The 11,995-nt window shown below is 44.1% G+C and overlaps 1 protein-coding gene across 1 annotated transcript in view; it reads right to left on the bottom strand.

The window, feature by feature from the left end:
- Positions 1 to 5,653: 5,653 nt before the first annotated feature.
- LOC136677243 (Kruppel-like factor 18) overlaps positions 5,654 to 11,995 on the bottom strand; it is a 12,896-nt gene continuing 6,554 nt past the window's right edge. Inside the window, exon 2 of the mRNA XM_066654763.1 lies at positions 5,654 to 7,505. Coding sequence (XP_066510860.1) covers positions 5,654 to 7,505 — 1,852 coding nt within the window. The remainder of the gene's footprint in view (positions 7,506 to 11,995) is intronic.

Raw genomic sequence — 11,995 nt, 5'->3', positions numbered from 1 at the left:
TATTGCTCTTGCAATGTGAGCCTGGTCAGCACTGTTTTACAGGGTAGAAAGCAGTCTCACTGCAAGCCCGGTGAGCTTCTGAGACATAGGACCCATAGCTAATGAGGAGGGATACAGATAGAATGCAATAATTAGTGGTTTGCACCTATTAAAGCTTATTACTAATTAATAACATGTTAATATTAAGTGAATAAACACTTAATAGTCTCTAATTTGCTAATATTCCTATATATTCATTGGGGTGGTACTTTTTTGGGGTGGTCTCTGTCGTGGTACCCTCAAGGGCATATGTTTGTACCTTTAATTAAGTAACATAATTGTACCTTATTCTATTATAATGGTAGGTGTTAAAATTTCATACGCCCCGTTTAATCTCCAGGATTTATATTATATTTTTTTATATGACACAGTTCTACACTGTAAAAAGAGAAGAGTTGATCCAACTTAATTGAATTGCTTCAATTGGTAACAAGTAATTCAATTAAGTTTATCCAACTTAATTTTTTAAGTTCAACCTTCAAAAACTTAAAAAATTAAGTTGGATAAACTTAATTGAATTACTTGTTACCAATTGAAGCAATTCAATTAGGTTGGTTCTTTTTAGAGTGTATAATGAAAACAAATATTTACCTCTCGTTCTGGAGAAGAGAATGTAATCTACCTTTAGGGATCACAACTGGACTTTTAAAGGTACACTCTAAAAAGAACCAACTTAATTGAATTGCTTCAATTGGTAACAAGTAATTACTTGTTCAGAATTACTTGTTACCAATTGAAGCAATTCAATTAAGTTGGATCAACTCTTCTCTTTTTAGAGTGTACATTTACACAGTTTGTACCTATAGTGACTAACGTTGTACCTCTACCATACCTTTTTTTCTGAGAGTGTATGTCAATAAAGTGTTACCAAAAGAATTAACTGACATTCTTCAGGTTCTTTCATATTGTCCCATGCTTCTCTGTTCAGTTTATGAGCTCAACTGGCCATGCATCTTCAACCATCGCAGACTGTAGTCCATCTGTGGCTCTTCACCTTGTTCTTCAGTAGACTGCCTGTTTGTGGTGGTCCCGCTGAGGTCCTGAACATTGAATAACAGCGTTAAAGGGGGCTAAGAAAGCGGAGGCCTTTATATATTTATAACTGATGCTTGGCACTGGGCATGGTGGTGACCTTAGAGTCATATACAGTATATATTTAAACCCTTTATTTGAATATGTCCAGGCTCTTCCCAGGCTCTCTGTAGGTCACTGAGGTAACCTTCTTGGCTTGTGAATCACTTTGTTGAAGCAATAGCTTGCTCTGCAAAAAAGAAAACACCCCTGCGAGGACCCACTTACATCTGAGCTGCAAAGGGTAGATGCAGTAAATATCATATGTCTCTTATTCCCTAGCATTTGCAGACCTCCTTTCTGACAACTGCGCAAACATTTCAGTGCTGTTCTCTTCCAGCTCTAGACATATGTTAATAATTCTGAAAGAGGGGTGGGGGGGGAGTCTTGAGGACTGGGAAAAGAAGATCGAGATAATTATATGTTGAATTATCAAGATCCCGCTGTAAGTAAATGTTATTGTTCAGAGCTCATTGCAAACAAGAGGGCAGGGGATTATCCTAAGAGCTTTCAGATGGCACCAAAGTGGAGACGAGGCCCTGAAGAGACACATGGCATCAGGACACATTCTGTCTGGTGCTGTCTGCAATGCGTCGCTCACCCACCATCCAAGTCTGAAGACCAAAACCATCTACATCGCTTCCCGTCAGCGCTGCGGACCAGAATGGGGAGCGTCTAGCTTGGGCTGGGATGTAAAAGAAGGAATCTGGAGCCGTTTAGGGCCCCGGAGCTGGTATTAATTTCTGGTGCCTTTTGGCTCGCATTCCCTGGCACTCCTTAAGCCTCTGAAGGAGGGTTACTGGAAAGCTGGCTCTAGCAGGGTCTGGACTTGATAATCGCTCCTGTCCAGATCTGCCAGCATCTGTACCAGATCTTACGGGAGATTTGGGCTGTTGCGCCTCGGCGTGGGGAGAATGAAAGCAAGGAATCTTCTGGAATCATTCATCACCACCACTTGAAAATGGGGCTGAAGTCTAAGGGCGCATTGCCTTCTGCCGCGGCTAGAGCCGAACACCGCAATCTCCAATACCTCTCAGGCGTTTGGGAGTACTTTGTCTTTGTCATAAACGGCTGCTCAAGATTGTTAAAAGGAGAGGAAGAGATCAGAGGGAGCAGCTGCACAGTCATAAACGCAACTTTGGAAGCAGTGCAAAGGGTTCTGAAGAAGACTGATGAGGGAGGCCATTGAGGAATCACAACACACGTGTTCTCGAAAGAACATTACAAAGAATTGTTCAGCCACTGCCACTAAGGCCACTTATATGGAACGAGGAGCTATGTGAATTCCAGCCAGAGATAGGCATGCTGTGTGATCTCAGTGTTTTTAAAAAGCTCAGTTTTTCCCTGTGAACACGACACCACTCACAACAGAGTTTTCATAAATCCCCACTTATTATTTCAAATTAAACTTTGTACAGGAGGCCAACCTATAGACAACAACCTCATAATCAATCTGAATCTGTGTGGACAGGGCTTAAGACAATCCCTGGACAGTGGAACACACTTGGAGGACAACACTAAGACTAACGCAAGTATACAAACACAAAGCTTCCAAAAAGCTACACCTGCAGCTACACACACTCAACATGACACAATTTCTTACAATAATGTGATGGCCAAAAAAGGTATGTACTCAAGCGGGCGATAAAGATCAGACCAGAGAGCCATCACTGAGGTATGTCCAATATTCTTGGCTCTGACAAAACTGACCCAAATCTGGTCTTAGCTTTTCTTGACAATTTCTTCATCCAAACTGAGAATGTATTTTAAACACACACACACACTTGACAAGCTCCTTGTTTCTACACTTACTGTCCATTCTCTCAGTTCCACTGACCATACAGCAAGCCAATGCTCTTAGCTGACTATAGCACCTCTTGTGGTACAATATAGAATCACACCCCTATTCTAAACGCAATGCGAAATGTGTACAACTTATATATTGTAGATATTTATAAAGTATGTTTCTACAGTAGTTCTTCAGTAAAGAAAGTGGTTCTGTGTGGCACCAAAAATGGTTCTTCTACTGCAACGAGCTTGACATCATAACTATAGAGGGGCCTTTTTTGGTGCCATATAGAACCCTTTTCTATAAGGTGCTTCATAAAACCATCACTAGCATTAGCATCTTCCCCATTAATCCGAAGAACCACTTCATGATGCTAAGAACCCTTTAATCACGCAGAAGGTTCTCCAAGTGTTCAGGGTTCTGTATTAAACTACTTCCTTTAATAAAGACTACACATCTATTAAAAATCCACAACTTTAAGAGGTCAAGGTGTACACCATACAGTGTTTTCATGCTTCAGAATTAAATGATTAGAAATGGTTATCTGAAGTGATGTGGAGTGAATAGCCACCTTTCGACTTGGTTCTCAAAGACATGTTGTTGGGTGGTGAATATTTTAATGCTGTGTTTTGAAAGAGCCTTCAGCTGAAAAGTTCTTCCTCCACTGAAGTTGTTTATACTGCAGCACATCTACGGCAAAGAGCCTTCCTTACCTTTCAAAATAGTAGATTCCCATAATCTGTAGTTTTGCTAGAGTTTACTTCAGAACTTTCCACACTCCCCTAAAGCCTTGCTGTTTTTTGTTTTTTTTTTTCTCGCCTTTCCACTTCCAAATGCTCCAGTGCTGTGTGAACCCTTCCTCCCTGGGCTAATGTGTTTCTATTTAGGCAGATAGAAGGAGGAGAGCAAAATGACTCATGGCACAGAGGCTATACATCATAATACAACCCTCTGGAGACACCCAGCAGTTCCAGCAACAATCGCTACAGTGCTATTAAAGAGCGTCGGATTCGGCCGGAGTGTGTAGCACAGGAACAATGTGGCTTGGAAATTCCGGTGGTTTGGGAAGCCACGGTTTCTAGGCAGTTAGGAAATGTTACTAATGAACCAACATGAGGAAAGATATTCCCAGTTTGTGACGCCAAGTCGTTTTCAGCCCATTTTTGTTGAGCCCTTTAAAGTAAGTGGAAATGCTTGAGTGTTTAAGTTTATGGAGCGATGAGGCAACGTCAAAGGTTTTATAACAAATTGCATGGTTTAGATGTGATCTTTGATCTTTCTGTATTATTACTATGTTATTAATGCTTATTACTCAGTAATATGAGTATAGTACAGATTTGCATCTCTTCCGGTTTATAATTAATTGTAATTGTAATGTGTCGTGTTTTGGTGTCATCTAAAACAGAGCCTAAGCCCTAACACTAAACCTAACCCTAAAATCAATATTAGACATCAACTTAACCCTCACCTCGGTACAAACCATTACTCTCCCATGTGTATTTACATGAGCAGTCATTACATTGTAATTACGTGTGTTATTAACATATAAATACATGGTTATTGCAGACATCACATATAAAAAGGGCCATATCTCTGCCCATTTCCCATTCACTTTGAGACATTGCTGAGTTCTCTGCTGGAGTGAAGGTGACCCAGAATTCCCGGGACTTTGCGGCTGCCCGTTCCATCGGTGCGATGCTAACAGCGATCAGTCTGAAATGCTCCCTAATGCACTGTCCCTCAGAGCTCCTTCTCATTTGTCACCAAGCCGAGACAGACGACCCCACCCCCCCACGCCCACATGAAGGTGACCCACTAGACCGAGACTAGCACAGGAGGCGGAGACTATCGGGACCACCAGGGGTCATTCAGCATTCATCGCACTTTATGTTTTTTGGGGGTTTTTTTTAATTCTGGGGGCTTTTTAAAAAATATAATTTCTCACTATCATCAAAGGCAAGTGATAAAAGAATCTGGATGAAGGCAGATGACAATGTGTGCCCCATTTTAGGCCTTAAAACAATCTGAGAACTCAAGGTGATGAGCTGTAACTGTCAGGAGAAAACTTGTGTCTCAGAGACTTCCTGCTAATTTTCTTTTTTTTTTTTTGAAAAATTAATTAATTATTATTTTTTTTATTAGTTTTTATTCTCGCAAAAACAGCCACCAGTATTTTATTATAAATTTGCAAAAAGCTGACCTCCCTCACTTACACATACACGTTTTATAATACAGGAAACAGCCTGGTCTCAATGTGAATCCATACATACTTATATTCAAATATAAGACCATACGTAAGGTTCGTATAATGTGTACTAAACATAGCTCAACCAACGTGAATGTTCATGATCATTTGTGACATGGTCTCAGCATGAATTAAATTATCTTTAAACTCACCCCTAACCCCAACATTAAGCTGCCAAAGGTAGAAAAAAGTTCAATGTTCTCCGACCACAGTTTACAGCAATCTTGCAATGGACGTCCTGCCGTCTGCATAGCGCCATCTGGGAATGCTCCAATAGAAAGTGTGCACTAATAATAGCACACACAAAAAAAAAGCAACCTTGGAATTTTCTCCGTGTGGAGGATGTGTTAAGCTGATATCATTTATAAACACGACTACTCCTTTAACCTAATAGCACTTTTCACAGAACACAGTGTAGAGGGCAGATGTTCCCAGATGTGTGAAATTATAAGCCAAGCGTCAGGACCCTCAGGACTTTCGGTTTCCTGCAAGTGTTACAAGGCTCTGGGTTAACGCTGATGTCTAACAAGGTGGTGCTCACAGAAGAGAACATTGTGGAGTGAGACACCCCAGAGACGATGACACCATAGGTGTGAATTTTCAATAAGAGAGGGGGCAGGGTGAGGCTGGAGGGTGGTAAAGAAGGAGTGAGGGATGTCGAGCGTCTGGGTGTAGTTGGAGGCCCGGGTATGGAAGTTGCTAGGGTGGAGAGTGTTGTTGGAGGCCAGAGTATGGAGGTTGCTGGGGTGGACAGTTTTGTTGGAGGCCAGGGTAAGGAGGTTGCTGGGGTGGACAGTGTTGTTGGAGGCCAGGGTATGGAGGTTGCTGGGGTGGACAGTGTTGTTGGAGGCCAGGGTATGGAGGTTGATGGGGTGGAGAGTGTTGTTGGAGGCTAGGATGAGGAGGTTGCTGGGGTGGACAGTGTTGTTGGAGGCCAGGAGGTTGCTGGGGTGGAAAGTGTTGTTGGAGGCCAGGGTATGGAGGTTGCTGGAGTGGACAGTGTTATTGGAGGCCAGGAGGTTGCTGGGGTGGAAAGTGTTGTTGGAGGCCAGGGTATGGAGGTTGCTGGGGTGGATAGTGTTGTTGGAGGCCAGGGTATGGAGGTTGCTGGAGTGGACAGTGTAATTGGAGGCCAGGGTTTGGAGGTTGCTGGGGTGGAGAGTGTTGTTGGAGGCCAGGGTATGGAGGTTGCTGGGGTGGAGAGTGTTGTTGGAGGCCAGGGTACGGAGGTTGCTGGGATGGACAGTGTTGTTGGAGGCCAGGGTACAGAGGTTGCTGGGATGGACAGTGTTGTTGGAGGCCAGGGTAAGGAGGTTGCTGGGGTGGAGAGTGTTGTTGGAGGCCAGGGTATGGAGGTTGCTGGGGTGGAGAGTGTTGTTGGAGGCCAGGGTAAGGAGGTTGCTGGGGTGGACAGTGTTGTTGGAGGCCAGGGTATGGAGGTTGCTGGGGTGGAGAGTGTTGTTGGAGGCCAGGGTACGGAGGTTGCTGGGATGGACAGTGTTGTTGGAGGCCAGGGTACGGAGGTTGCTGGGATGGACAGTGTTGTTGGAGGCTAGGTTATGGAGGTTGCTGGGGTGGACAGTGTTGTTGGAGGCCAGGGTATGGAGGTTGCTGGAGGGAAACAGAGTTGTTGGAGGCCAGGGTATGGAGGTTGCTGGAGTGGACAGTGTTGTTGGAGGCCAGGGTATGGAGGTTGCTAGGGTGGAGAGTGTTGTTGGAGGCCAGAGTATGGAGGTTGCTGGGGTGGACAGTGTTGTTGGAGGCCAAGAGGTTGCTGGAGTGGACAGTGTTGTTGGAGGCCAGGGTATGGAGGTTGATGGGGTGGACAGTGTTGTTGGAGGCCAGGGTATGGAGGTTGCTGGGGTGGACAGTGTTGTTGGAGGCCAGGGTATGGAGGTTGCTGGGGTGGACAGTGTTGTTGGAGGCCAGGGTAGGAGGTTGCTGGGATGGACAGTGTTGTTGGAGGCCAGGGTATGGAGGTTGCTGGGGTGGAGAGTGTTGTTGGAGGCCAGGGTACGGAGGTTGCTGGGATGGACAGTGTTGTTGGAGGCCAGGTTATGGAGGTTGCTGGGGTGGACAGTGTTGTTGGAGTCCAGGGTATGGAGGTTGTTGGGATGGACAGTGTTGTTGGAGGCCAGGGTATGGAGGTTGCTGGGGTGGAGAGTGTTGTTGGAGCCCAGGGTATGGAGGTTGTTGGGGTGGAGAGTGTTGTTGGAGGCCAGGGTATGGAGGTTGCTGGAGTGGAGAGTGTTGTTGGAGGCCAGGGTATGGAGGTTGCTGGAGTGGAGAGTGTTGTTGGAGGCCAGGTTATGGAGGTTGCTGGGGTGGAGAGTGTTGTTGGAGGCCAGGGTATGGAGGTTGCTGGGGTGGAGAGTGTACGGAGCGAGTGAGAGTAAATGGTGTGGGAGGGGGGGAGCATGCGAAGCAGTGGATGAGGGTCAGTGACGCCAGAGCACGTGGCAGTGCCTCGGCACATGGCTCGGGGACCGAGGGACCCTGACAGATGGCACCTGGTGGGTGACAAACAATTAACAAACCTACAAGAATAGCTGGCACGACACTGTTCACGTAGGCTCTGCAGGAAGAGAAAAGGCCCATCTGAGCACTCACCGAGCGCTGGTGTCACTTCAGAAAACTGCTGAACACGTTCGATGAACACCAGAGAGAAAAGTAATGTGTATATAAAAAAACAACAAAAAAAAAACACAATAATGCAGTCAAACAAGGTCGTGAAAATGGTTTAAATTTAGAAATTCCTCAAGTGTCAACTAAATGTATAGTTATTTTACATTTGCTAAGGGAGCCGTTGTCCATTGGTGGCGCTGTTTTGTTAAATACATGCAAACTCACTCTTATGCACTGGAAGAATGGCTATAGAAAGAGCTACAGACTGTTAACGTGAGCAGTAAAATAAAAAAATGTAAAAAATTCCAGAGCCTACCTGGAATCATTGGGCGCAAAGCGGGAACACACCCTGGAGGGGGCGCCAGTCCTTCACAGGGCAACACACACACTCACACACTCATATCTACAAACACTTTTGAGTCGCCAATCCACCTACCAACGTGTGTTTTTGAACTGTGGGAGGAAACCCACGCGGACACAGGGAGAACACACCAACTCCTCACAGACAGTCACCCGAAGCGGGAATCGAACCCACAACCTCCAGAGCTGTGTGACTACGACACTACCTGCTGCACCACCATGCCCCCAAGAATACGGTTTAATGTTTTGAAAATTAATATTATATGTACAGTAAAGTTTAGAGTTAGAGTAAAGTTTAAAGCTAGAGGAAAGATTGTTGAGGTTCATTTTTCACGCTGGGTTTCCAGTAATTCACACGTATATATGAGATTACATTGAGTACACATTATATGCACAATGGGGCCATTCTTTTAGTCAAAAATAAGGTAGAAAGTCACCATGAGACCAACCTGTTAACGTTGTTATCATATTTGTCCAAAACTATTTTTAAGAGGCAATGTGTGAGTGTGCGAAGGACTGGCGCCCCCTCCGGGGTGTGTTCCTGCCTTGCGCCCAGTGATTCCGGGTAGGCTCCGGATCCACCGTGACCCTGAACTGGATAAGGGTTATAGACAATGAATGAATGAAGATATTAGAGAACACAACAAACAAACAATAGGCAGTGAATACAGAATAGACACAGAAGTGTGCTCGTGAATCAAAGTGAGTGTACAGGTGTGCAAAATGTGCAAGACATGTGAGGCATTGTTCAATAAACAATGATTATCCAATGATTATATCTCCTCAAAATACTCAGGGCCCTAAGGGGCAATAGAGATCAAATCAGAGCGCCATCCCAGTATTATTTAAATAGCCACTGACATCTATCCACTTTTCCTTGGCTCTGACAAGTCTGTCCCACTTGTCATTCTGCATACTTTGTTAGATGCATATTTAGACCCTATGCTTTATAACAACTTACAGATGTGGTTACAAAATGTTGAGAGATGCATAGAAAATGTTGAGAGGAAAAAAACAGAAAAGATCTTTTCTTGTTGCCGTTTTTATCACTGGCTTGTGATGTGTGTCACCTTCCTCACTATCAGGGGCAGACAAGTAATGACATGTAATTGACTTGATTGTGAAATCATCAAAACAACAATTAAGGCCTCTGTGGCATACAATTAACATCAATCAGTGTTGCATTGTTTTTTCAGGGATTTTTTTTTTTGTTGTTGTTGGGTTTTTTTTCATTGTTTTCTCATTTTCAAGCTGAGCAGAAATGGTGAATTCTTGGGCTTGCTGTCAGAGCAGCGGCAGGTTTCGCCCTCTGTCCGTCCCTCGTGAGCTTTGCACACACTCTGAGCTGCCGTCATCTCGATGAGATACTGGCTAAGGCTGTGTGTGTGAATGAGAGTGTAGTTTGTGTACGGACACATCTGCAGTCTAGACTCAGTGGCTCTGTGGGAAGGGCCATCTCCACATCAGGCCTACAGCCAGGCAGTGTTTACATAGGTGGCACCAGCCTTGGTCTACACACTAATCTGCCTGTCCGCAGACTCTAACTGACCGTCTAACAGTGTTCGAGTGGAGCTTTAATGGAGTAGACATAAATTTGTTGAAGACCCTTACTTTGTGTCACTTATTTTGATTCAAGTCAATGCAACTCTATTGAAATTGCATGAGAAGCTTCCTCAGCTATTCGCACTGGTTCCGTAAACCATCAAAAAACCGACCCACAGTTCTGGTCAACATCAAAAGTGATTAGGCAAAATTAATTTATTGAATCAGTCTATTTTTCTCAGTCATAGGCAGATGTGGCCAAGTGAGCTCTTCCACAAGAGAACTGGATTAGTTGGTGCTCTCCTGTAAGTGCTTTGAGCTGTTCAACAATGATATCTTAGTAGCAGTTCGGAAAAAGTCACTAGTAACTTACAGATGTTATAGGAAGTATACAGTAGCCCTCACCCTCTCAGGAAGTTAGCCTTATCCTTTTGACTCTTTATTAATGTCATTGTTTACATCAATAAAAGAATTAACAAATTATGAATTATTCATTCATTCATTCATTCATTATCTGTAAGCGCTGATCCAGTTCAGGGTCGCGGTGGGTCCAGAGCCTACCTGGAATCATTGGGAAGGCGGGAATACACCCTGGAGGGGGCGCCAGTCCTTTACAGGGCAACACAGACACACTCACACATTCACTCACACCTACAGACAATTTGGAGTCGCCAATCCACCTACCAACGTGTGTTTTTGGACTGTGGGAGGAAAACGGAGCACCCGGAGGAAACCCACGCGGACACAGGGAGAACACACCAACTCCTCACAGACAGTCACCCGGAGCAGGAATCGAACCTACAACCTCCAGGCCCCTGGAGCTGTGTGACTGCGACACTAAAAAATGGAGCTCAGTAATGAATATTTAAGTATTAACAGACTAATGTCAACAGAATGGCATTATATTTATATTATAATCATTGGTAGTTTAAATTGATCAAAACATATAATCACAAAAATAAAGACAGGATTGAAGTACTTTCTTGTATTGTTGGGAGGAAGATGCATGACAAACTGTCGAGAGGAAACTATCCTTTTTAAAGTTGTTAAAATATTGCAGTGTGGTTTTGGTGATTTTTGAATTGAAATCTCTTAATTTGCTGAGAAAAAAAGTCAGGGAGAGACAAGGTTTAATGGGGACAATAAATGCTACTGTGCAGCTTGTGGCTGAAACATGGAGGAAATAATCGACGTGATGAAACAGGAGCTCTGTCTGGGTGTCTGCATACGACACAAAGAGTTAGTTATTATTTTTAATACATCTTTCAGCATCAAAACGGAATCTACCTCCTGAACTCAAAAGTAGTGAAGCTGTGTTTATATATGACCAGAGGGTCTGAGGTGTAGTGGTGGTACAGACTAATGTTTTACTGTGTGCCTTCCTTCAAATGTATTTGTTTTAGGGGTTACAAATGCCGACATGGATTTCATTGGGAAGATTTATGGATAATCACGGAAATGGGCATCTCACTGGCTGTGCTGGTGGGCTCGCTTGGAGAATGCCCTGAAAGAGCTCTGGGCTCTTGCAGTTGTTTTATTGGGCTTCTCTAGAGGGCTGCCAGCTTTAATTTACATCTCCGTGCAGCGTGGACTCAGTATACACAGCGCCGCAGTATTTCTCATGGACTTAAAATATCGGGCTGAATTGTTAACACAGTTTCCCTTTGATTATGTGCAAGGAATGCCCTGCCCAAACTTTTAAGTATCAATGAATTAAACATTTACAATACGTAGGTATTAAATATACTGTTGAGTAATGTTATTAGACACAAGGCTTGCAGAGCATTTTCCACTGCAAATCTGGTTTAAGAGCGCGGGTGCTCATGAACAAGCGAGAGGTTGTTAATCTAGTAACACACTGTACGCTCAGATATTGAATAGCAATAAAAAGTCACTTCCAAATAAATCCATATAAGTGCATACACAGCAGACAAAAGAGGGAGTTCAATCGATTGATATGAGCAGAAGAACAATGCTCTGGACTCTTTAGCGTCTATTCTGGGAGCGGATGAACGTCCTGGACATTGACTATTCATACAGCTGCTGATGCCTCTGCTGCTGCAGTGTTTCATAGCGAAATGCTACTTCAGAAGAACAGTGGAAATCAATAGGAAAATAAATTGGGTTACAGATTGATCCAGTGAAGCAGCTGTAGCATCTTACGGCTTGCTTTTCAGCCCCCTGTAAAAGCGAGGAAGTATGTGCTAGCACATGCCTGTGTGTACACTCGCTCTCCGAGGGGGTGTGCAGCAGGGTTCCGTTCTAGGCCCACCAAAGATGACACTCGTTAAAGGGTTTGCGACGATTCACAGTGAACGCAGGGA

Source organism: Hoplias malabaricus, chromosome 1, assembly GCF_029633855.1.
Source record: "Hoplias malabaricus isolate fHopMal1 chromosome 1, fHopMal1.hap1, whole genome shotgun sequence".
NCBI classification, from domain to species: domain Eukaryota; kingdom Metazoa; phylum Chordata; class Actinopteri; order Characiformes; family Erythrinidae; genus Hoplias; species Hoplias malabaricus.
The sequence above is the reverse complement of the archived record's forward strand: the minus strand, read 5'-3'. Positions and strand labels throughout refer to the sequence as shown.